The sequence below is a fragment of the Podarcis melisellensis genome (assembly GCF_964234715.1).
Source record: "Podarcis melisellensis genome assembly, chromosome: 12".
Taxonomy (NCBI): domain Eukaryota; kingdom Metazoa; phylum Chordata; class Lepidosauria; order Squamata; family Lacertidae; genus Podarcis; species Podarcis melisellensis.
In genome coordinates this window covers 14,792,095-14,815,221 of record NC_138544.1, presented here as the reverse complement: position 1 = coordinate 14,815,221, position 23,127 = coordinate 14,792,095, and the positions used below count along the sequence as shown (strand labels likewise).

The 23,127-nt window shown below is 44.5% G+C and overlaps 2 protein-coding genes across 6 annotated transcripts in view; one reads left to right on the top strand and one right to left on the bottom strand.

Annotated features, from left to right (window-relative positions):
• The window catches only part of CPNE4 (copine 4), a 271,371-nt gene that overhangs the window by 110,929 nt on the left and 137,315 nt on the right, over positions 1 to 23,127 (bottom strand). The gene's annotated exons all lie outside the window — the stretch shown is intronic.
• The window catches only part of LOC309353598 (prostatic acid phosphatase-like), a 220,537-nt gene continuing 218,459 nt past the window's right edge, over positions 21,050 to 23,127 (top strand). The window contains exon 1 of the mRNA XM_081883026.1: positions 21,050 to 21,073. Within this exon, the coding sequence (XP_081739152.1) occupies positions 21,071 to 21,073 (3 nt within the window). The 5' untranslated portion in view covers positions 21,050 to 21,070. The remainder of the gene's footprint in view (positions 21,074 to 23,127) is intronic.

Here is a 23,127-nt window from a genome sequence, read left to right as displayed (position 1 = left end):
TGTGAAGAAGGCACAGCAGAGACTGTACTTTTTGAGAATTCTAAGGAAAAACCATCTTCTGCAGAAACTGCTGCTTGCCTTCTGTCAATGTACCATTGAGAGCATGCTCACTTAGCTGTACTACCCAGGACAGGATGGGGTTGTGCAGAGTTGTTAAGCCAGCAGAGAGCATTGTTGGCTGCCCACTCTCCACCTTAGAGCAGATTTATGCCACATAGGAAGGCACTGGACATAGTAAAAGATCCATCGCATCCTGGTCACTGTCTCTTCGAGCTCCTGCCGTCGGGATGGAGATACAGGACGATGAAGACAAGAATGAGCCGTCTTAAGAACAGCTTCTTCTCCAGAGCGATCTCGGCCCTGAATGGGAAGCCTGGACTTTGAAAGTCATCTAATCTTCCTTGCTGTATTATACTGTATTGTTTTAATTAGTGTTTTTATAGTTGTTTTGATTTTGTGTGGAGTGCCCTACCTGGGTGGATGGAACAGTCAAGTAATTTCGTTGTCCCCATGAGGGGGCAATGACAATAAAGATATTATTATTATTATTATTATTATTATTATTATTATTATTATTATTATTATTGGAGGTATGATCTTCCTATGCTATCATCGCTATGAGGGGCTGGGGTGTTGTTTGGGATTATTATTATTTTTGTCAGGGTCAAAGTTGGTGCTGCTGGTATTTTGTATCTTTATTTTAGCTCTTCTTGTGATTTATGTGGGAACTGATCTGCTTGGCTGTGTATTTTGTCAATTTGTTTTTTTGGGGGGGGTATGTTTTAACCCTCATGCTGTAGGCCACCTTGAGCATGGTTCAAAGTGTGGAAAGGTAGCATACAAATGAAATTATGCAGGCAGGTAGGTAGGTCATTTTCCAGTCAGACAGATTCCATCCATTATCTCTCCATCTTATCTCACATAGCTACCTTTTGGAAACTGCATGTCCCGTTTTCCCTTTTACCAGGAGTGGCCAGCATGGTAGGATGAGTCAAAGAGAGCCATTCTCCTAATAGCAGCATCAGCGCTGCTTACCTGAAAGGTGTGGCGCTAGGGCACCATTGATGCTGGAGCGGTGTGAGTTCACCAGCACAGTCAGTGTGGGCTGCTTACCTAGGCCACACTCACACCATACATTTAAATCAGGCTTCCTCAACCTCGGCCCTCCAGATGTTTTGAGACTACAATTCCCATCATCCCTGACCACTGGTCCTGCTAGCTAGGGATCATGGGAGTTGTAGGCCAAAAACATCTGGAGGGCCGAGGTTGAGGAAGCCTGATTTAAAGCATCACCGTATCTCTTTAAACAGTCATGGTTTCCCCCAGCTGTAGTTTGTTACGGGTGCTGAAGGTTGTTAGAAGATCCCAATTCCTCTCACAGAGCTACAATTCCCAGAGTAGTTTAACAGTCAATCTCTCTTCACAGGGAACTCTGGGAGTTGTAGCTCTGTTCTGTGAGAGGAATTGGGATCTTCTAACAACTCTCAGCACCCGTAACAAACTACAGCTCCCATAATTCTTTGGGTGAAGTCATGACTGTTTAAAGTGGTATCATACTGCTTTAGAGGTATGGTTTGAACGTGGTCCAAGTTAAGCAGCCTTACCATGACAGGTGCTGCAGACTTTTGCCATACCTCCCTTAGAAATGTGCCAGTCCCCAGAAAGTCCGTAACTTCAAAATCTGTTAGAAACTTCCCAAATAATCATTATTAACTGCTTTTAAAATAAAATCTGTTTAGTGAATTTTGCACTTGGAGCATTTTCCCATGTGGCTCTGTCATGAGAAAAAAGTTACATATAAATAATTTCTCTGCTCCCAGCACCTGCCATCCACACTGGGATGCAACCAGAACAATACATTTCCCCTGTAGGGAGGAAATTGATTTAGCCTCATTTGATGCTCTCTAGGAAGAAATCGTTCCACCGTGAGCATCCTAGGGTGTTTCTGTTTACTATACAAAAAGCTCGAAATGTCATCACATTTAAAAATGAATAAAAGGCAGTCTCTGGACCACAGGCTATTTTTTCTCCAGGCTAATGATTTATTGTCAGAATAATAAGAACATGTATATTAATGACGCCACCCTCAATCAATAGGTGTTTTCAAGGGATGTGCACCAGATACAGCCAAGTCCTGAGACCAACTGGGCATATTCAGAGGGCAGTGGGTGAGTCACATACAAGAAGGTCAGACAGGTAGGAGAGGCAAACATCAGATGGGAAAACCCCATGAAAAGGCTGAGGCCTACCTTAACCACTAGCTGCATCTTCCTGATCAACTCACACCTATCCAAAAGTGGAAGCATAGTTTCCTTCAGTCAATTAAGGCTGCAAGCTCATAACTGAGGAGTAAGTTTTATTGAACTCAATGGGGCTTCATTCTCAATACAGTAGTACCTTGGATTACAGATGCTTCAGGTTACAGACTCTGCTAACCCAGAGATAGTACCTCTAGAACTTTACCTCAGGATGAGAACAGAAATTGTGCAGCGGCGGTGCAACGGCAGTGGGAGGCCCCATTAGCTAAAGTGGTACCTCAGGTTAAGAACAGTTTCAGGTTAAGAACGGACCTCCGGAACGAATTAAGTTCTTAACCCAAGGTACCACTGTACCACTGTACTCTAAATATTCATTTTTGTCAAAAGGTTCAATATTTTCTATTGTATACACGTCTAATATAATGAACGTTTTTTGGTTTCAAATGAATATTTAGAGTATTCCCCCATCAAATTTCAGCTCTATTTAGTATCATTTGTTCTCTGGATCCTAAAAAAAATGTTCTTTGGACTGTATTTTAGGGAACCCCATAGTTCATTGGAAACTTAGTAGAAGCACCTCAATGAGAAGATAATTAATGATGGACAATGGCTCGGCTGTAACTTTGGACTATGTGCTTTGTGCAATTGCAACAGAGTGCTGGACCTGACTGGGTTGACCTTGTGCCCTATTTGACCTGAATATGTGTCCTAAAATGGTGCAGGATCATTCAGTGTCATGGACTGGCTGGATGCAGAGGAGCAGTGGGAGCAACCAGCTGTGGAAGCTCCAAGAGAAGGTGGCTCAGAGCCCGGGGATTGGTGGTGGGATGATGACGAGTGGGCAGAGAGAGAAGAGGGAGCAGACTGGGAGGAGGAGATGTTGGAAGCTGAAGAGGTTACAGGGTTTAGTGAGCACAAAGAGGCTGTGACAGAGATAAGTCCAGAAGCAGAGGCAGAAATGGAGGCTGGGGGAGGGGGGCAAGAGGCAGAGATAAGGTAGGGTTCTGAAGAAGCCAGGATATTTCCCCCTCCTGCTGTGATCAGCTCTCCTCTCCCTGTGTCAAGCTCCCCTCCTTTAGGTAACTTCACAGATAAGAATTAACGAGCAGTGGATAGATTTATAGTTTCATGTTGAGGCCACGAAACACACAGCTCTCTGCAAAGAGGGCAGTTGCTTACTCCAAATCTGATTCCCTACTTCCGCAGCAAGGAGTGCGCCAACAGGAAGTCCCTCCCCCTCTCTGCCTCCTTTGTTCCCCGATAAGTTCGGACCTCTGAGTCCGTGGGCAGCAGGGTTTTCCCACACTCTCGATTGATGTGTCTCCCATATTCACCCCGTCCCTCCTGAATCTCTGCTCATTATCTTATAGCTGGGTAGCTCCTCCCTAATCCATTCAGCTTCTGCATCTGTGTCTGCCTGTTTATCTGCTTCTGAAAACACTGGAGGTGGGGTGTGTGTGTGTGTGTGTGTGTGTGTGTGTGTTCCCCGTCCTCTTCTGACAGCCTGTGACTGCATTCCTCCATCTTTCAGATCCAGACCATTCCCTGACACCCTGGTTTTCCAGGACCAGAAGCGGTATGAAGAGAGTGCAGCAGAGCCAGACAAGGCGACAAAAACTCAAGATTGCTTGGGAAGGACCCAGGGGAGGAAGAGACTTAGCCGCATCAAGCAGCTGGTCCCTTACCTTTCCCACCTTGACCTGGCCACAGTGATCCATGCGACAGTCACCTCCAGGCTTGACTACTGTAATTCGCTCTACGTGGGGCTGGCCTTGAAGCTGTCCCAGAAACTCCAGCGGGTGCAGAATGCTGCAGCGAGGCTCCTCACGGGGTCTCTGCCATGGGAGCATATTCACCCAGTGCTTTTCCAGCTGCACTGGCTCCTGGTGGAGTACAGGGTCAGACTTAAGGTGCTGGTTTTGACCTTTAAAGCCCTTCACGGCCTAGGACCCTTGTACCTACGGGACCACCTCTCCCGGTATGCCCCATTGAGGACCTTATGGTCCATAAATAGCAACACCCTAGAGGTCCCGGGCCCTAAGGAAGTTAGATTCGCCTCAACCAGAACAGGGCCTTTTCAACACTGGCTTCAGCCTGGTGGAACGCTCTGCCTCATGAGACCAGGGCCCTGCAGGATTTGATTTCTTTCCGAAGGGCCTGTAAGACAGAGTTGTTCCACCTGGCCTTTGGCTTAGAATCAATTTGATTCCCTCCCCCTCTTTCTTTTTCCCTTTCTTCTCCTGAGAAGAGGCTGCATCTTAATGTTTTAATGTTGTATTTTAATCTTGTTTTTTAAGTTGTATTTTAATCAACTTGTTTTTATTATTGGTTGTTAGCCGCCCTGAGTCTTGTTTTCTTGAATAAAGGGTTAACTTCACTGACACCTTGTGATTTATTGCTGATCTGCACCTGGCACCTGCCCCCGACATCTACAATGCTCAGGGGGGGGGGGTCTATAACAGACATGTCACAGTGGAAAGCACCCCCGTCCCTCCCATTAGGCACAGTGAGGGCAACTACATTAAGTGGGTTGAGGCAACAGCAACATTCCCCAGCTGTTCTTCCTAAGACCCTCAACCATTTCCCTCTCTGTTGACCTCCAAATCTGGCTTGCTGCCTAAGGTGTGGTGGCGGATGCCATCCCATTGCTGGTATTGAAATAAGATTTGACTGTCAGTTCAATCCATCAGTCCAGTACATGGAACGGGAATGGGTACCCCTCTGTTCTTCACTCCGGGCGGCAAAATGTCTTGAGCTGGCCCTGGCCACAAAGGTGGCTAATCTGAATGCTTAAAAGGATGAGTCGATGCTGCTGTCAAAAGGCAGGAGCTGCCAATAGCCTGAGCAGACACATGAATGTGTTTAAAAATTCCTTTTGCTTCTCTCTTAGACGGGAAGCCACAAGAGTCTCCTGTCGAATTGCCCGTTCCTTGGCTTTTAAATCAGGCCAATCATTCTGTGTACAGTTCAAGCTGAGCCAGAGATGTCACCCAGCTGACAACCCAAAGGACTTCACACTGCTTGAGTGCCTAAACAGCGCAGCTATTCAGACCTTGGGCGGGAGGGGAAGAGGACCCTAAAAGCTTTTGATGATGTCCTTTTAGTCTGATGAACATCCCTGATAAAGAAGCCGTGGAGATGCTCAAATTTGATGTAGGTCTTTTAATAGTCACTAAGGGCTTGTCCACACTTCTGCATTTCTTGATTGCTCTTTATCACTAAACTAAAGCAAACAGCAATCTGCTAAACCGTGGGTTTTCCCTGGGGAAAAGCAGTGGAGCAAATGGAGGTATAGATGAGTGGGTGGGGGCATTTTGAGACCTGCGGAATCTAAAACTTTCTACCACTCACACTAATGAAATTTGGTTTTTGTGTACAGCTGGCATTTCAGCTCCAGGCACTAAACCTGAAGTTTAAAAAGTTTGCTTCAATCCCTTTGTCCCTCAGCGACTACATGCTGGTGACCTACACACCAGGTTTCCAAAATAAAGTTCTGGTCCCCATCTGGGGTTTATAAAATATATACAAACAACATTAATAAAATGTATTCGTGGTGACCTCTTGGGTGTTCTTTTCCTACCAGGGCCACTGCCACTGCCAGAGAAGCAAGACACAACAGCAGTGGCTTCTGGAATCCAGAATCTGCAGTTGTGCAACTCCAGTAAGCAAGACTTTGGTGGGGTAGAACTGCCCCTGCTAACTCTCTCTCTCTCTGTGTGTGTGTGTGTACACACACAGTTTTTAAAAGAATAATTATCCACAATTATTAATATGATTTTAAGCCTTCCTGTCTTCTCTAAAAGTAAGCATCCAAAATAGGATTAAGCTAGCATACAACATCTGTATCAGCCTATGTCAACCTGGGACAATCCAGATGTTTTTGATGAAACAAAACCCCTGCAGGGGCACCGCTTACCAAGGACAAGTAATAAGTAGTAAACCAGCATCCGACATCCTCTTTCAGGTTCAGAAACAGGACTCTCTGTTTCTTCATCATACTGAATGGCAGTGGGTTTTTTGTTTTTTTGTCTTTAATCTTTATGGAAGATCTACAGCTCCGAGCAAAATCAGCAAGTTTTTATGTCACCTGGGACGTGCTGGAAATCACTTTTTATGTATGAGCTGAGATATATTCTGCTTTGAACAACTTTATAGCTCTCCAGCAAACTCGTGACTGCGAATAGAAGAGGATATCTCCAGCCCACGGGGAGGGAAGGGGGGGGGCTTTTTAATTTATGGAAATCCTGAAAGATAAGACTTTTATGAATTCATTAGGATGCAAGCGGGAGGAAGGTGCAACAAAACATTGCAGTAGAGCCTCTTCTTCGGAACTGGACTGCTTTGCAAGAAGGGGCTATAGCGCACTGAATGCTGGGGGTCACAGATTCAATCCCTGGTACTTCTAGGTAGTAGACAAAACTGAGCTAGGTGTACTAGAGGTCTGACTCTGTGTACCACAGCTTCCCATGTCCCTATGCTCAGGGTGCCAGCCAACCTGCTATGTGCTCCACTGAAACACAATGTTCCTTGGCTATTGACCACGCTCAGTCCTCATCAGGCTGTTCTCTGGGGTGTCCCCCATTTTAAAAGATCTTGTGTGCACCTGAAAAATTTGGGGTTTCCTAAAATGTGAGGATAAACCCCTCTTGCTCCTCGGGAGTCCTATTTTTGCTGCCTGGTGGCCACACGGACTAAATTCACTATGAGAAGGTGTGATGAAGCATTGTGAGAATCAAGTGCTCTTAAACAGGAGCCGAAAGATGCTGATTGCTCTCCTCACCTGCCTCTATAGTCTGATTGATGTGTGGCGTTTTTCTACTCTGATGACTAATCTCCATGTAGGAGATTTATAAAAAGTAAGAGTCTCTCTCTCTCTCTCTCTCTCTCTCTCTCTCTCTCTCTCTCTCTCTCTCTCTCTCTCTCTGTGTGTGTGTGAGAGAGAGAGAGAGAGAGTCTTATTTCCTCAGTTATTCTCCTGGGAACCTTTTGGGTGAAATGTCATGACCCTGAAGCACCTTCAGGTGCTGGAGCAACGCCAAGTTACCGTGAAAACAAGGATGCTGCAAATTAGCAGCAGAGCGAACACATTCTGCTTTTCATACTGCACGGTTTCTGCATATATCCACCTAAAAAAGAAGGCGCAAAGCAATGATTCCACCAGGGAACGACTGGGGTGAAAAAATAAAAACCAGAAAACTAAACTGCAGGAGCAAAAGAATTTAACCTTTCTAAACTCTCAAGGTAGTAGTTGCAGGGTAGGGCCCAGGGCATGTTCAAGCACAGAGAGAGAGAGAGAGAGAGAGAGAGAGAGAGAGAGAGAGAGAGAGAGAGAACTCTCCTTCTACAGACACAGCTGAGCATTTTGAAGAACAGTACTGCAGACCACATTACTCTTTAATAAACAGGAGATTAAATATTTATTCCATCTTTTTCCTGAGCGTGTTGACTAACCACTGCATGACCTCAAAATCAATGAGAAACGGAGCAGTTCCCCATGTTTCTCGGCCAAAAAATAGATAGCTGAGGTTGTTGTTTTTAAAAAAACAAAAACCCACCCACACAAACAAACCCTCAAGCATGGTCCTATCAGATCAGTGAAGAATGGAAATGTAAGGACAATAACAGAAGATCCACCACCTTTATTACGCTGGAGATAAATCGTACGGAAAAGAACTAGGTATGCATTTTACTGTGACAATCATATCTCCTGCCAAGAATTGGTATCCTAGCATTCAGTCCTTTTCCTCCACTCTGTATCCTGTAGCATTAACCCACTGTCAAGATGCCATGTTGCGTATCGTATCTGCATCCCTGCCCTGTACCACTGGCAGGTTGTGGAGGCCAGAGTGGAGAAATTCACAACACACTGGCATCGTGATAGTGGCTACTATGGCAAGTTATGAAGGATGCCATTGTGGGAAACCTCTGCGCAATGCATGTATTGAGCAGCCACTGCCTGGGTTTACGGCACTGAGTTTGCATGGAAGAGGCAGATTTTAATCAAACGGGCAGCAGTCCATGTCCCTAATGAGACATAAAACTTCAGCCTGTCCTCAGTCAACCTCCACCTTTCTTTATCTCAGTGTTTTATCTGGCAATAATAATGTAATAATAATAATAATAATAATAATAATAATAATAATAATAATAATAATTTAATATTTATACGCAGTCCATCTGGTTGGGTTTCCACAGCCACTCTGGGCGGCTCCCAACAGAATATTAAAAACACGATAAAACATCAAACATTAAAAACTTCCCTAAACAGGGCTGCCTTCAGATGTCTTCTAAAAGTCAGATAGTTGTTTATCTCTTTGACATCTGATGGGAGGGCGTTCTACAGGGTGGGCACTACTACCGAGAAGGCCCTCTGCCTGGTTCCCTGTAACCTCACTTCTCGCAGGGAGGGAACCACCAGAAGGCCCTTGGAGCTGGACCTCAGTGTCTGGGCTGAAAGATGGGGGTGGAGACACTCCTTCAGGTATACAGGGCCAAGGCTGTTTAGGGCTTTAAAGGTAAGAACCAACACTTTGAATTGTGCTCGGAAACGTACTGCTCTTCCTCCCCACCTTCCACTATACCAGTCTCAATGGGCACCAGCCACCACTGCATGGAATTGAATAATGCCACAGAAATTTCTAATGCTCACCATGGACGCATTTGTCTTTTTAAAATGGTGTTTGTATGCTGCACCTTCAGTAAGAATTTACTATAACTGAATCACCGAATTCAAACACAAAGCCCATGGCACACTTTCCAAATTCATCAGTATGAACAATGAAATTTCAGTGTTGAAAGCAACAGCTCGAATTCCCCCTTAGATCAGTAAAAAGAAGAAGATGATGTGATAAGCAGTATAGAAAGCAGAAATGGGAATAAAGGCTACTTTGGATTATTTTTATTTTTTAGTGGAGTTAGCTGGGGTGAGTTATTTTAACTGGAAAGTTTTGATTTTGTTTCAGTTTGTTAAGGTGCAAATAATTTATATATTGTTCCATATAGTTTTTTTAAATGATGGGGGGATCTTTTATGGTGTGACTTGCCTCAAGGTCTTCAAGATTAAAAAGATTAAAATGTGGAGATTTTATATATATATCTCACACCAAATAGCACACTTTCCCAAAGGGTTTCAATCCCTGCACAAACAATAAAAATGCTCAGAATTTAAACAGATGACAATAATTCGGCAAAATCTGATGCAATTTTAATTGCATTAATATGTAATAAAACTCTTGTTTTTGACAGCCTGAGCTACATAACCACTTATTAGTTTAAATATTAAATACAACATGGGCTTTTCACATAATTAAACGCTTTTTCTTCCTGAAAGCATTTTGAAAACTAATGAGTAGCTTCAGTGCAGCTGGCTTTCACACTGTTGAGTACATTCAAGTGAGATTAAATATAATGTCTAGCATCACTTGGATATTAATCAGAAAACCATTTTCTTTTGCCATTCGGATGCACTGGAGGGGCTTGAAGAAAGCTGTGCAAAAAGGGCCCAAAGCTGCCAGACAAAAATGTTGCGCATAACATTTTTTAGATAGCATAACTGGGTATGTGAGCAGCGTCTTATACGCTTCCTTCCGGCAACTTCTGCAGCTACGATGGTGCCAAATGTACTGCTCTGCTTTCCTTTGGACCACATCAGTGAGGAAAGACTTGTTGTCTGGGTAGCCAAAGACCTCCATACAAGGCGTGCGCCTTGGGGAGGTCATTTTGGTACCTCTAACAAAGCAAAAGAAAGGGACACAGGTGGCGCTGTGGGTTAAAGCCTCAGCGCCTAGGACTTGCCGATCGAAAGGTCGGCGGTTCGAATCCCTGCGGCGGGGTGCGCTCCCGCTGCTCGGTCCCAGCGCCTGCCAACCTAGCAGTTCGAAAGCACCTCCGGGTGCAAGTAGATAAATAGGGACCGCTTACCAGCGGGAAGGTAAACGGCGTTTCCGTGTGCGGCTCTGGCTCGCCAGATGCAGCTTTGTCATGCTGGCCACGTGACCCGGAAGTGTCTTCGGACAGCGCTGGCCCCTGGCCTCTTAAGTGAGATGGGCGCACAACCCCAGAGTCTGTCAAGACTGGCCCGTACGGGCAGGGGTACCTTTACCTTTAACAAAGCAAAAACAATGCAGGAAGTGCCAGTTATGAATTACTGGTTTCTGCAGCCACAGCAGGTGCTGTGAGTCTCCAGCAGTTTGACTCCAGAGGCACACTCCATTGTCTCTCGAGACAGGCGGATGCCAACAATGAGACCAGTTCTTTGACAAGTTGGGTAAAGGATAAACCTGTTTCCAGAACAGCCCTAATTCCTCTCTCGTCTCCGGCCAAATAGCTGAGAAGAAGGAGTAAATCCTATACATGCCCTCGTGAGTCATCTGCTGGGGAGGTTGGAACCAGCACAGCCACAGAGCCAACCCTGAATTCCCAGCATTGCAGCCGCACCAACCTCCTTGCTGCCTGGCCCCTCCCTGTCTCAGTAAGCTCCTTCTACCTATCACCCATTTGTTGAAAGGTCCGGCCCTGTCATTCGGCAGTGAGGCGGCTGTCTCAGGCAGCTGATTTTGGATGCCATGAAAACACAGCTAGTTATTTAATTCATTATTGGTGCAGTTTTACTGACCGGGAGGGGGAGAAGTGTTTGTAGGATTTCCTGGCTTGGGCGTCCAAACAATTTCCCTGGCCCTGGGGACTACTGTGCAGCTGGACTTGGGGGTCTTTGCTGTTGTGCTTCAGGGCCGCAAACTATATTAGGCCAGCCCTGCAAGGCAAAAACAATGAAGTCCTATCTGGCAATATATTGCTCATTAGTTTGACTTTTTTTCTCAGGTCTACTCATAGCACAGCCATATAAACTAATGAACATGGCAAATGTAGGCCCATTAATTTCAATTGGTCTAAGTAAAACTTTGCTGGTGGCAACCCTCAGTTATAGACTGGCCAAAACTAGCACAGATCACGGTGGTGGCCAAACAAGTGAAACCATCTTAAATTCAAGCAGGTGTGTGGCTCAGGTTGCTTATAGATTCAGCGGAGCAATTACCGTATATTCCTACTTAACTCCAGAACGCAATACAATTTGTATTCTCTGGGACATAGAGGATGGAGTAGATGCTGCCACTCTTATAACCAAAGCCTACTAACAAAAACCCCTTAGCCTCTATTAACATTTGCTACAATATCAGGTACAGTCATACCTCATGTTACGTCCGCTTCATGTTACATTCTTTCAGGTTACGTCCCACAGTGACCCAGAAGTATCAGAAAGGGTTACTTCCGGGTTTTGCCGCTCGCGCTTGCACAGAAGCACAAAATGACATCACGTGCATGTGCAGAAGCGGCGAATCACAACTCGCGCATGCACAGACGCGCCGCTGTGGGTTGCACTCTTTTCATGTTGCGAACAGGCCTCTGGAACAGATCCCGTTTGCAACCAGAGGTACCACTGTACAATACATTCGTGAAGTTTCATCTGGCCGAATCTACTTTCGGGGGCTTTTGGCAAAGGGGAAAGATGTCAATTGTTTTGACGGATGATGAAATAAAAGCATAACACAACTCTCAAGGGGCAGCTGTAATGGATATGCAACTGCTGATGTCTCTCCCTTACATAAATCAAGGCATGTGTCAAAAGTGATCATCATTTCACTTTCTTTTGCCAATACTCGCTTTCTCTGCTTTGTTTGATTTTGGCTTAATCATCACACTGTGTTCTTTTTTCACACCTTATGGAATCCTCAGCACTTGGAGACACGATGTCTAATGTCTTGTCAGTTACACTTTGACCCATATGCTCACTCTAAGCTAGATCTATGGGGTAACTTGAAAACACAGAGGCAATCCTTTTTTGTGGAAGATGCGGATTGATAGTGGGATTGATACACTAGAGCAGCAACTGTTGCCATCTTTCATGGACCATCTGCTTTGAGTTACCTTGGCCTCTCTTATATTGCCGGAGGAAATAATTGGATCGTCACAAAAAACCTAAACAGAAATGGTTATTGCAATGCTGCAAATTGGATGGTCAGGATCTTGGAGATGAACAGAATATAGAGAGTTAGAGCTTGATGCCTTTGTTTGGTCATGAAGTCCATGTGTTCAGTTGACGGCACAGGGTTGTGCCCTACAGCATGGGAACATGTGTTAGGGGCCATTTTACATGTTGAACAGAACACAGAGTCGTTGCCACAAACAGAAGCTTTTCCCTCCAGTGACAATAGCTGTGATGCTGATCCAACCATCAGGAGGTAGCATGGTGTTCAAGCTGTTCTGCACACAGCACAGGGACCTGATCTGAGCTGTACCCCCGCACCTGCAATGGGCTCTTTCAAAGCCATCCACCACAATTGCTTATTTATCTAATTTATCTGGGATTTATTTTTTGTTTCTAATAATAATGATCATATCAAGTCTATGCGCAATCATGCTACAAAGCGCCTGGTACAAGTAAATAAAAATTTAAATCTACAAAGTTCCTAAAGTGCTGGACAATTTAAGACTTTGGTGAGGAGGGAAAGCTCTGTAAAAGGAGATGCATGCATTAAACAAACTGCACCATGCACAGTACAAAAAAAGTTTTCTTTCTCCCACTGGAATACCAAACACTGTTTTTCATGAATATGTATAATTAGATGTTCTCTGTGAGTGAGAAGTAGTAATTAATTCAGCGTTAAAAATCACAACCTATTACTTGAACACCATAGCAACCAACATTGCCAAAAGAGAAAATGAAATTTCAAAGCCTATTTTTAAATTATTACATTTGCACATTTTCCAAAATTTCAAAGCAGGCTAGAATTATTTTTAGATAAAGACAATAGAAGTTAAGTTGTCAGAATACTAAGGCGTAAGCTTAGCAAAGCAACAACCCTTTGCTGCAGAGTGATCAAATGGCTCGGTGACTTCTAAGATATCGGGAGTGTTAAAATAAAAAATCAAAACACAACAAAATGACGGACTGCTGTGCTTCACTGCTTTCAAGAAGAGCATGCTATGTATTCTGATAATCACATCTTTATTATGACTGGAGCAATTATTTTCAAATCTTATTAGGGAGTCCTTTGTTGTGGAGACAACAACAAATTAAATGACTGCTCACTTTCTTTCATTTCCATTCACTGCTGTTGCCTCCCCTCCCTGTGACTGTTCTGGTGCATTTTTCCCCTTCATTCTCCTCCTTCTTGGAAATTGTGGCATGTGTGGTTCCAGCCAACCAAAAGCACAGAGTCAATGTTATGACCCCGCAACACTACAAAGTCAGCTTTGACAATGCAATTATGCCAGGAAGACCAGGTAAGGCTAACTGAGAATGAGTACGGCGTTTCTCATTATCAGCATTTTGAATTCGTGAACATTTCTGCCTTTTTCAGAACTACTCATAAAAAAGCGGACTAAGGATTTTCAGTGTTGCTGAAATGGTTCAATGTGGAAAATACCCTTTTCTTTTCATCTCAGGCCTACTTGGTATATTTGGAGTTGGCTGGCAACCTTATTCATAAGCATCCCAACTGGAAGACATTTCATAGGGGAACTCTTTGCATCAGATCAGCTCAATTCCCTCAATATGAATTTAAGGCCACATATACTGTGTATTCCTTTCACAAGTGTGCCCCACTTCATAGCTGCTCTGACAGGGAAGACAAGGATATATATGTACAGGCATTTTGCTGCTGTTGCATTAAGTCCAACACAGTTGTGCTTACTTCTACCGGTGTCTGGGTATCTTATCCATCTTCACTAACCTTGATCTTCTTTACAACAGGCATAGGCAACCTTCAGCCCTCCAGATGTTTTGGCCTACAACTCCCATGATCCCTAGCTAGTAGGACCAGTGGTCAGGGATGATGGGAATTGTAGTCCAAAACATCTGGAGGGCTGAGTTTGAGGAAGCCTGATCTAGATGGACAACCATGTACTTGGATTTGGGCATCTGTCAGAGAGAAAATGGACAGGAGACAGCAGGAGGCTAAGATCCTCCTGGGGGCTAATAATAATAATAATAATAATAATAATAATAATAATAATAATTTATTATTTATACCCCGCCCATCTGGCTGAGTTTCCCCAGCCACTCTGGGCAGCTCCCAATCAGTGTTAAAAACAGTACAGCATTACATATTAAAAACTTCCCTGAACAGGGCTAAGATCAGGTGGAATCCAGGGCTACACATGGGCGCTCTGCCTCCAATATCTTACAGTGTGGGAACATGGCATGCCTCTGGGAATGATGCTATTTCAACTGTGCCATTGCAGGTTCCTTTCAGTCGACACAAATGTTCAGGTTTTAAGCCAGACGTATAGTACTTCAAGTTGCTCTTTGTCACAGGTTGCCTATGCCTGCTCTAAATTAAATGTGAAAAAGCCAAGGCCCTCCCTGAGGCTCCCTTTTCCCATTTTTAAGCAGGATGTATATATGCAAAAAGGACGTGGGTGGCGCTGTGGGTTAAACCACTTGCCGTTCAAAAGGTTGGCAGTTCGAATCCCCGCGACGGGGTGAGCTCCCGTTGCTCGGTCCCTGCTCCTGCCAACCTAACAGTTCGAAAGCACGTCAAGTGCAAGTAGATAAATAGGTACCGCTCCGGCGGGAAGGTAAACGGCGTTTCCGTGCACTGCTCTGGTTCGCCAGAAGCGGCTTAGTCCTGCTGGCCACATGACCCGGAAGCTGTACACCAGCTCCCTCGGCCAATAAAGCGAGATGAGCGCCGCAACCCCAGAGTCAGTCATGGACTGGACCTTAATGGTCAGGGGTACCTTTACCTTTATATACTGTATGCAAAAATAAATGCTGGACTCTGGGCCTTTACCTCTTTCCTTTGAACAGGGCCTCCCATGGACATATAAGTCATCATAGGAATCATAGAGAGCAGCAGTATACCAAGCCGGATCATCATTCCATCCAGCTCAGTATTGACTCTACAGTGGCTCTCCAGGGTTTTAGTCAAAGAGTCTCTCCCTGTAGATGCCGGGGACTGAACATGGGATATTCTGCATGCAGAGCAGATGCTCTGCCCAGGAGCCCAGGCTTCCTTGTTTGATCACTGGGAAGGCATTGTTACATTTTCTTTAATGGATAGCAATTATATCCCAAATCTCAAAAGGTTTGTTTTCATTATTTGATAAAACGGTTCTAATAATCTTGACTGTGTTGCTTTGAGACTATGCAAGTAATAAACAGGACCTTCTCCTTATGTAACCCACTGGTTTTCCAGATTTATATAGCTTGTTTTTGTCCATAGACACATGGATGGGCCCTGCAGTTGTTTTGTGGTTGCCTGCTGAGTGGCTGCTTTTCTTAAAAAGCTACTTCCTATTTAATAATTTTTCAATCCCACTTTCCGAAAACAGAGGGAGAAAATAAACAACATCTAGGGGTTGAAACGGGAGTGGTCTGCATGGTGTCTGTGGAAACCAATGGACCCCACCAGTGTCTTCTTACGGCAGACACAGGAGGTCTAGTAAATATTACCTCAAACCTCCTCAATGCACAAGAGGCTGTTCTTCCGGCTCAGTTCCTATTAGCACTGGCTCAGCCTCTCCTATATTGAACATGGTCCCGCAAATATGGTCACATTTCATTGGCTACCAAGATTGGATGCCCACCTTCCTATCCATTTTGAATGGAGAAAAGATGCACAAGGGGGAGGGGCAACAGCAAAGGCTTTGAGAGATATTTCCACATGAAGGAGAAGATGATTTTGGATTTGATATCCCGCTTTATCACTACCTGAAGGAGTCTCAAAGCGGCTAACAATCTCCTTTCCCTTTCTCCCCCACAACAAACACTCTGTGAGGTGAGTGGGGCTGAGAGACTTCAGAGAAGTGTGACTAGCCCAAGGTCACCCAGCAGCTGCATGTGGAGGAGCAGGGAAGCGAACCCGGTTCACCAGATTACGAGTCTACTGCTCTTAACCACTACACCACACTGGCTATGACAATAACCCTAGTCACAGCATAATCAAATCTTCCAGAAAAAGGCAGCCTTTCTCAAAATGCAGAAAGAATGTCAAGAGACTGACACAATCTAAAGGAGACAACTTATTCTGTTAACCAGTATTGTCTGGTCCTTGTCAAACCACATCACAAACACCAAGGAAGCAAGGAGAAGATGGTTTCTGAACAACTTGGCAAGCCAGCCAGGTGGGCATCGTATTAATAATAATAATCATCATCATCATCATCATCATTATCATCATCATCATTGCAGAGTTTTGTCTGCATACAAACAAACATCAGGCTACAAGTTAAGCAAGACATTGGAGCACGAAGTCAATTCTGTGTCTTAAACTTACATCACGTATCCCCAAGACATGGCAGTGAACTCAGAGCAGTTTATTAAAATACATCAAAATATACCAGCAAATATTTCAAATTTGCACTTAACTAGATGCAGAAAAAGAAAAACACAAATTGTTCAGGTTAAACAAATTGCTTTGCAGGGATGCACAAATCTGCCTGTTTTAGTTTCTCATTATTTCCAATCTCACAATTCTACATCAATTTGTGTCATTGTGAAAAGTCATTTAACATTTTAGTGCTAGTTTCACCCAGTACACAGATGCACTGCATTGCATCCAGGTAGTGGTCTACAACCTGCAAACAGCCTCTTGACTTAGATGATGCAGAGAAATAGAGCTGAGGTTAATCTGCCTTGCATGTAATGGATGTGAAAGGTATGACTCTAGATAGAGGCCTGCATGTGAAAGGTATGACTCTAGATAGAGGCTTTGTAATGCTCCTAGGGGAGGAGGCTTGAGTCTACTCCATCCCAGAGGTGAACCGTTGAAATAGTACTTGGGCAGGGGGAGCTGTGAGTCTAGTCGTCCTTCCCTCTTCTCACTTCATACCACTTCCCCACTGTAGGATAAATCAGCCTCATATAACAAGCATAAAGGTAAAGGTAAAGGGACCCCTGACCATTAGGTCCAGTTGTGACTGATTCTGGGGTTGCGGTGCTCATCTCGCTTTATTGGCCGAGGGAGCCGGCATACAGCTTCCGGATCATGTGGCCAGCATGACTAAGCCGCTTCTGGCGAACCAGAGCAGCACACGGAAACACCGTTTACCTTCCCACCAGTGGTACCTATTTATCTACTTGCACTTTGACGTGCTTTCAAACTGCTAGGCTGGCAGGAGCAGGGACCGAGCAATAGGAGCTCACCCCATCGCGGGGATTCGAACCGCCGACCTTCTGATCAGCAAGTCCTAGGCTCTGTGGTTTAACCCACACCGCCACCAGTGTCCCATAACAAGCATACTTAATGCTAATTAATGCATGAAGGGGTTAAGACCATAGACTAATCTATGCTGCTAGGTTTAGCTAGGTCACTCCCCCTCACATTGCTACCAAACTCTTTGTTCTCCCACTTTCCACAGTTCCACCGTGTGAACCCTACCAGTAAGGATGTCTAAACTGGATGCTCCAAGCTTACTGTAGACCATGTAATTTTAGCAAACCATCTTTGTGTTTCCATACAGATAATTTAGAAACTCTTACCATTTTTGAAAATAAGTTGTACTGCCTGTCTTTTCTTGCTGCTGTATGGAAAACCACATAAATCTGACCTTTGGAGCGTTTGTAAGGAAACAATTTTTAACTTACCAAATGCATGGTCTCTTTCTGTGCTAATGGAAGTGGGAAACTTTGGAAGCAACTTAGAATGGGATATTTAAAAGTTTAGCAGCCTATATTTCCACACTTTACTCTGGTACACAGAACATATAAAATATACAGTAATACAATTGTCTTTAAGGTGCCATAGGACTGTTATTGTTGCTGCAACAGATGGGCAACTCTCTGCAGCACAGCTACTCCTCAAAAGTGATATTGCTATCTATTCCTTTGGTCGCCAATATTCACAAAGAAATTTCGTTACTCTAGTCATGCCCTGAAGGCATTCACAAGTATTTCCCTCACATTTCTCTTCCCAAACCGCTTTTGTGACCATAAATTGAAAATGTACCCAGAGAGATCCCTAAAGGGGGTACACTGCAGACAAAATACTCTTATTAATGTTCCCGCCATTGTGAAAATATTTCAAAAGTGCCTCCTGTAATGGGTCTGAATGCATTCCAAATTAATTTAGTATTGGTTTTAGGATCTATTTTATTCCTCATAAGGCAAATGGGATTTCAAATTCCTCTCCCCCAAGTATTTCAGATGGGTTGGGAAAGTACATCTAACTGAATAAACATCCTCTGTTGAATAACAAAAGGGTTCTGAGATGGAAACCAAAATTAAGGGGCTTCGGTCCGCCCGCAACTACTCGGCTTCATTTCAATCCTACTTTCAGGTTTCCCACATGCCACTGTGAGAACAGAATGCTGGAATAGATGGGCCATGGGCCTGAACCAGGTGCACTATTTTTATGTTCTTGTGACTAGGTGGACAATATTATGCAGCTCCTATACAATCTCCTATACAATCCCCACGACTGGGTGAGCTCCCGTTGCTCAGTCCTTGCTCCTGCCAACCTAGCAGTTCGAAAGCGCGTCAAAGTGCAAGTAGATAAATAGGTATTGCTCCGGCGGGAAAGTAAACGGCGTTTCCTTGAGCTGCTCTGGTCCTCCAGAAGTGGCTTAGTCATGATGGCCACATGACCCGGAAGCTGTAGGCCGGCTCCCTCCCAACGCCAGAGTTGATCACGACTGGACCTAATGATCAGGGGTCCCTTTACCTTTAGCATGGTCACTGCCTGTATTATCTTTGCATTTATAATATTTTTTGGTTTTTCAGAGATGGAAGAATCTTTCATCTGTTGATCGCTGGAAAAATACAGCCCACCTGACCCAACAGCATTGCTCTGTGCACATCTGTTTAAAAAAAAATAAGAACTGAGGCTCTAGACTTCCAAACGGATAATCTAATTACAAGAACAGGAAATTCAGACAGAAATCGTCAGAAAGTGAAATCAGTCTTTAATAATGCAAGTGGAACAGTGTGTGTGTGTGTGTGTGTGTGTGTGTGTGTGTTTTAAGAACACTACCAGGGGACCTCTGGCCCCAAAGAACCCAATATTTCTGTATCTCTGCAAAATTCATTTCCATCTATTCAAGTGGTTGATTAGGCTACTTGAAGAATACAATGCATTAAATTGAGAAACAAGGAAAAGCTGCAAGCTGATAAAGGGACAATTACTTTAATATTTGGCATTCATTAAAAACCAACCAGCTTAATTCCCCCCACTCTTGTAAAAGAGATAATAGTCCAATAAATATTCACAGTTTTAGAAAAAGACTGAGAATTAGACAAAGAAATTTATATGTGGAAAGTCTTTGGACATGTAACAACTCCTTGCTTGAAGGCCTACTCTAAAAGCCAACACTAAGAAAAATTAACACTTTCAGTGTTCTCCTGCTAATAAAACCAAAGTGTATTTTTAGGCAATGGCTTAAAGTGATGCCACTTTCCTTCCTTTCCCTTTTTTAAAAAACCAATCCTCTTCCTGTACCTTTAAAAGCAGATCAGGACACAAAAATGGAGGTTTTGCCATGCTAGAAGCAGCTGTTGATGGTTGAAAGCACAGGATTAGAAGCAGTAAAATAAGGTGGTAACCCCAAATGTGATTATTTGAGAAATGATAAAATGATAAAATCTCCAGCTCAGATTCTACCTTCTGTCTAGTTTAAGCCAGAAACCTATTTTGTACGACTCCCTTCCTGTACAGCAGCAAAGGATAGACTTTCAATATTTTGCAAACAAAGAATAAATTCATGTTTGTCTGAATCCTACCCCCATATATATATATAACCTGCACACTTCTCTACCCACAACAACAAACAGCTCACACTCTCAAACAGCACAAGTAGGATGGTATTTATCCATTAGGAGAAATATTTCAGATGCCTAACACAAGGAGCTGTGTGCTTTGACAAACCATTTCATCCAGAGCACTTATCTACCATTTAAATTTTAAGCACCACTGGGATAAAATGGGGTTAGTCAACATATAAATACACGACTGTCTATTCCCCCCCCCCAAAGCATTGCTTAATCTAGCCCAGTGCTGTCTTCTCTGATAGGCAATTGCTCTCCAGTATCTCATTGGAGGCCTTTCCTAGGCTTGCTATCCAAAATCCATGTAGCTGGACCACAGGAAGCCGTCTCATTCTGGGTCAGGCTGCTCATCCATCTAGCCCAATACTGCCTGCTCAGACTGGCAGCACCTTTCCAAAGTCTCACGCAGATGCCTTTTGAACCAATTGCTAGCTGATCCCTGGGGATGCATCAGACCTGTCACTTGTAAAAACTTGTGCTCTACAATTGACCAAAGGATAAACCAGGCCTGGCCCTAGAACTGAGTTCCCCTTGGTTGCCCTGATGGATGACCTCTGCAGAGTTCTCTTGCACCCTTGCTCCTGTTTCTTGATTTCTCACTAGCATTTTATACTATCAACCATGATATCCTCCTATACTAGCTCCAGAGAATGGGAATTGGGGCACTGTATTACAGTGGCGCTATGGTGTATTACACTGCATTACAGTGGCGCTGTATTACAGGGACGTGGGTAGTGCTGTGGGTTAAACCACAGAGCCTAGGACTTGCTGATCAGAAGGCCGGTGGTTCGAATCCCCGTGACGGGGTGAGCTCCCGTTACTTGGTCCCTGCTCCTGCCAACCTAGCAGTTCAAAAGCATGTCAAGTGCAAGTAGATAAATAGGTACCACTCCAGTGGGAAGGTAAATGGCATTTCCATGCACTGCTCTGGTTCGCCAGAAGCGGCTTAGTCCTGCTGGCCACATGACCCGGAAGCTGTACGCCGGCTCCCTCAGCCAATAAAGCGAGATGAGCGCCGCAACCCCAGAGTCGGCCACGACTGGACCTAATGGTCAGGGGTCCCTTTACCTTTACCTTTATTGCAGTGGTATGAATCCTACCTTCAGGACTGAGTCCCAAGCGTAACATTGGAAAAGTGCCTTTCAGCCCCCTGGCAACTATCCTATGGGGTGCCCCAGGGGACAATCTCTGGTGCTATTTAAGGGTCATCTAGTCCAACCCCCTGCAATGCAGGAATCTTTCGCTCAACATGGGGCTCAAACCCACAACCCTGAGATTAAGAGTCTAATGTACTACCGACTGAAATATCCAACCAAAGGATAAGTGATTTCCATTCTACTTTTTAGTCCAGTACAGGCATAGGGAAACTCAACCCGCCAGATGTTTTGGGACTGCAACTCCCATCATCCCTAGCTAACAGGACCAGTGATCAGGGATCATGGGAGTTGTAGTCCCAAAACATCTGAAGGGCCAAGTTTGCCTATGGCTGGTCCAGTAGATGTGAATCTGGTTGGTTAGCTTAAAAATGCAGGCCGAACATAATCCAGGAGCATCTCTACATGTAGCCAAGCTCTTAAAGGTAAAGGGTAAAGGGACCCCTGACTATTAACTCCAGTCGTGACCGACTCTGGGGTTGCGGCGCTCATCTTGCTTTATTGGCCGAGGGAGCCGGCATACAGCTTCCGGGTCATGTGGCCAGCATGACTAAGCTGCTTCTGGTGAACCAGAGCAGCGCATGGAAATGCCGTTTACCTTCTCACCGGAGCGGTACCTATTTATCTACTTGCACTTTGAGGTGCTTTTGAACTGCTAGGTTGGCAGGAGCAGGGACCGAGCAACGGGAGCTCACCCCGTCGCGGGGATTCGAACCGCCAACCTTCTGATCGGCAAGTCCTAGGCTCTGTGGTTTAACCCACAGCGCCACCCGCGTCCCAGCCAAGCTCTTAAGCCATTTAAAATTAGAGAGCTTCCTGTGATTCCCACAAATGCACATTTGCACTTGAACAACGGCAGAGAAACAGTCAGACAAAGATAAAGAACTTTTGATGATGGAGCACATTTTCAGAAGCCCTTTTCTATTGTATTCCATGACTCATAGGAAGGGGGATGCCATACTTGACTGATAAAGAACTCTGATGTCACGATGGCTAATTTTAGATTTACACAATGCCCATATTCTGGTCTAACCCAGGTTCTTATCTTTGATAATAAATTCTCAGAGCATAGACTGCGACTTTCAAATGGAAAAATGCAGTACCTAGCAGGAGCCCTTTCTAGGACACAGGAGCTTTTATGAATGCCTGCTAACGATCCATAGCCTGTAAGCTTCGATAAACTGTATAATAGATTTTTTGCATTGTTTGAAGGCATTAGAAAAAAATTAAGATGGATTTCGACAAGAACTGCTTCCAGCAGAGCATAAAATCTTGCGACGTATGTTACAATTCATTTGCCAATTATATAGGAAAATCTGGTTCGTTGACTTCCTACTTCCTTGAAAGCTGTCTGTGCATGTCTATACATGTGCCTGCACAGTCTAAGAATCCATGTAGCTCCCAAGGAATTGCAAAGGCAATGACCAATATTATTATTATTATTATCAGTGGAGTGCTGGACTCTAAAATGATTTACCTGCTTTTATCCATTCACATAATGCTATATTTTCAGATACTCTGACTTAGGTCAACAGAAGAATAATGTCCGGATCAAGGGAAGTAATAAAAAGGTAAAGGTAAAGGACCCCTGAGAGTTAAGTCCAGTAGCAGACGACTCTGGGGTTGCGGCGCTCATCTCGCTTTATAGGCCGAGGGAGCCAGCGTTTGTCTGCAGACAGTTTTCCAGGTCATGTGGCCAGCATGACTAAGCCGTTTCTGGTGTAATAGGACACCGAAACAAGAGCAGCGCATGGAAACGCCGTTTACCTTCCCACCAGAGTGGTACCTATTTATCTACTTGCACTTTTTGGCGTGCTTTCGAATTGCTAGGTTGGCAGGAGCAGGGACTGAGCAACGGGAGCTCACCCTGTTGCGGGGATTTGAACCACCGACCTTCTGATTGGGAAGCCCAAGAGGGACAGTGGTTTAGACCACAGCACCACCCACGAGG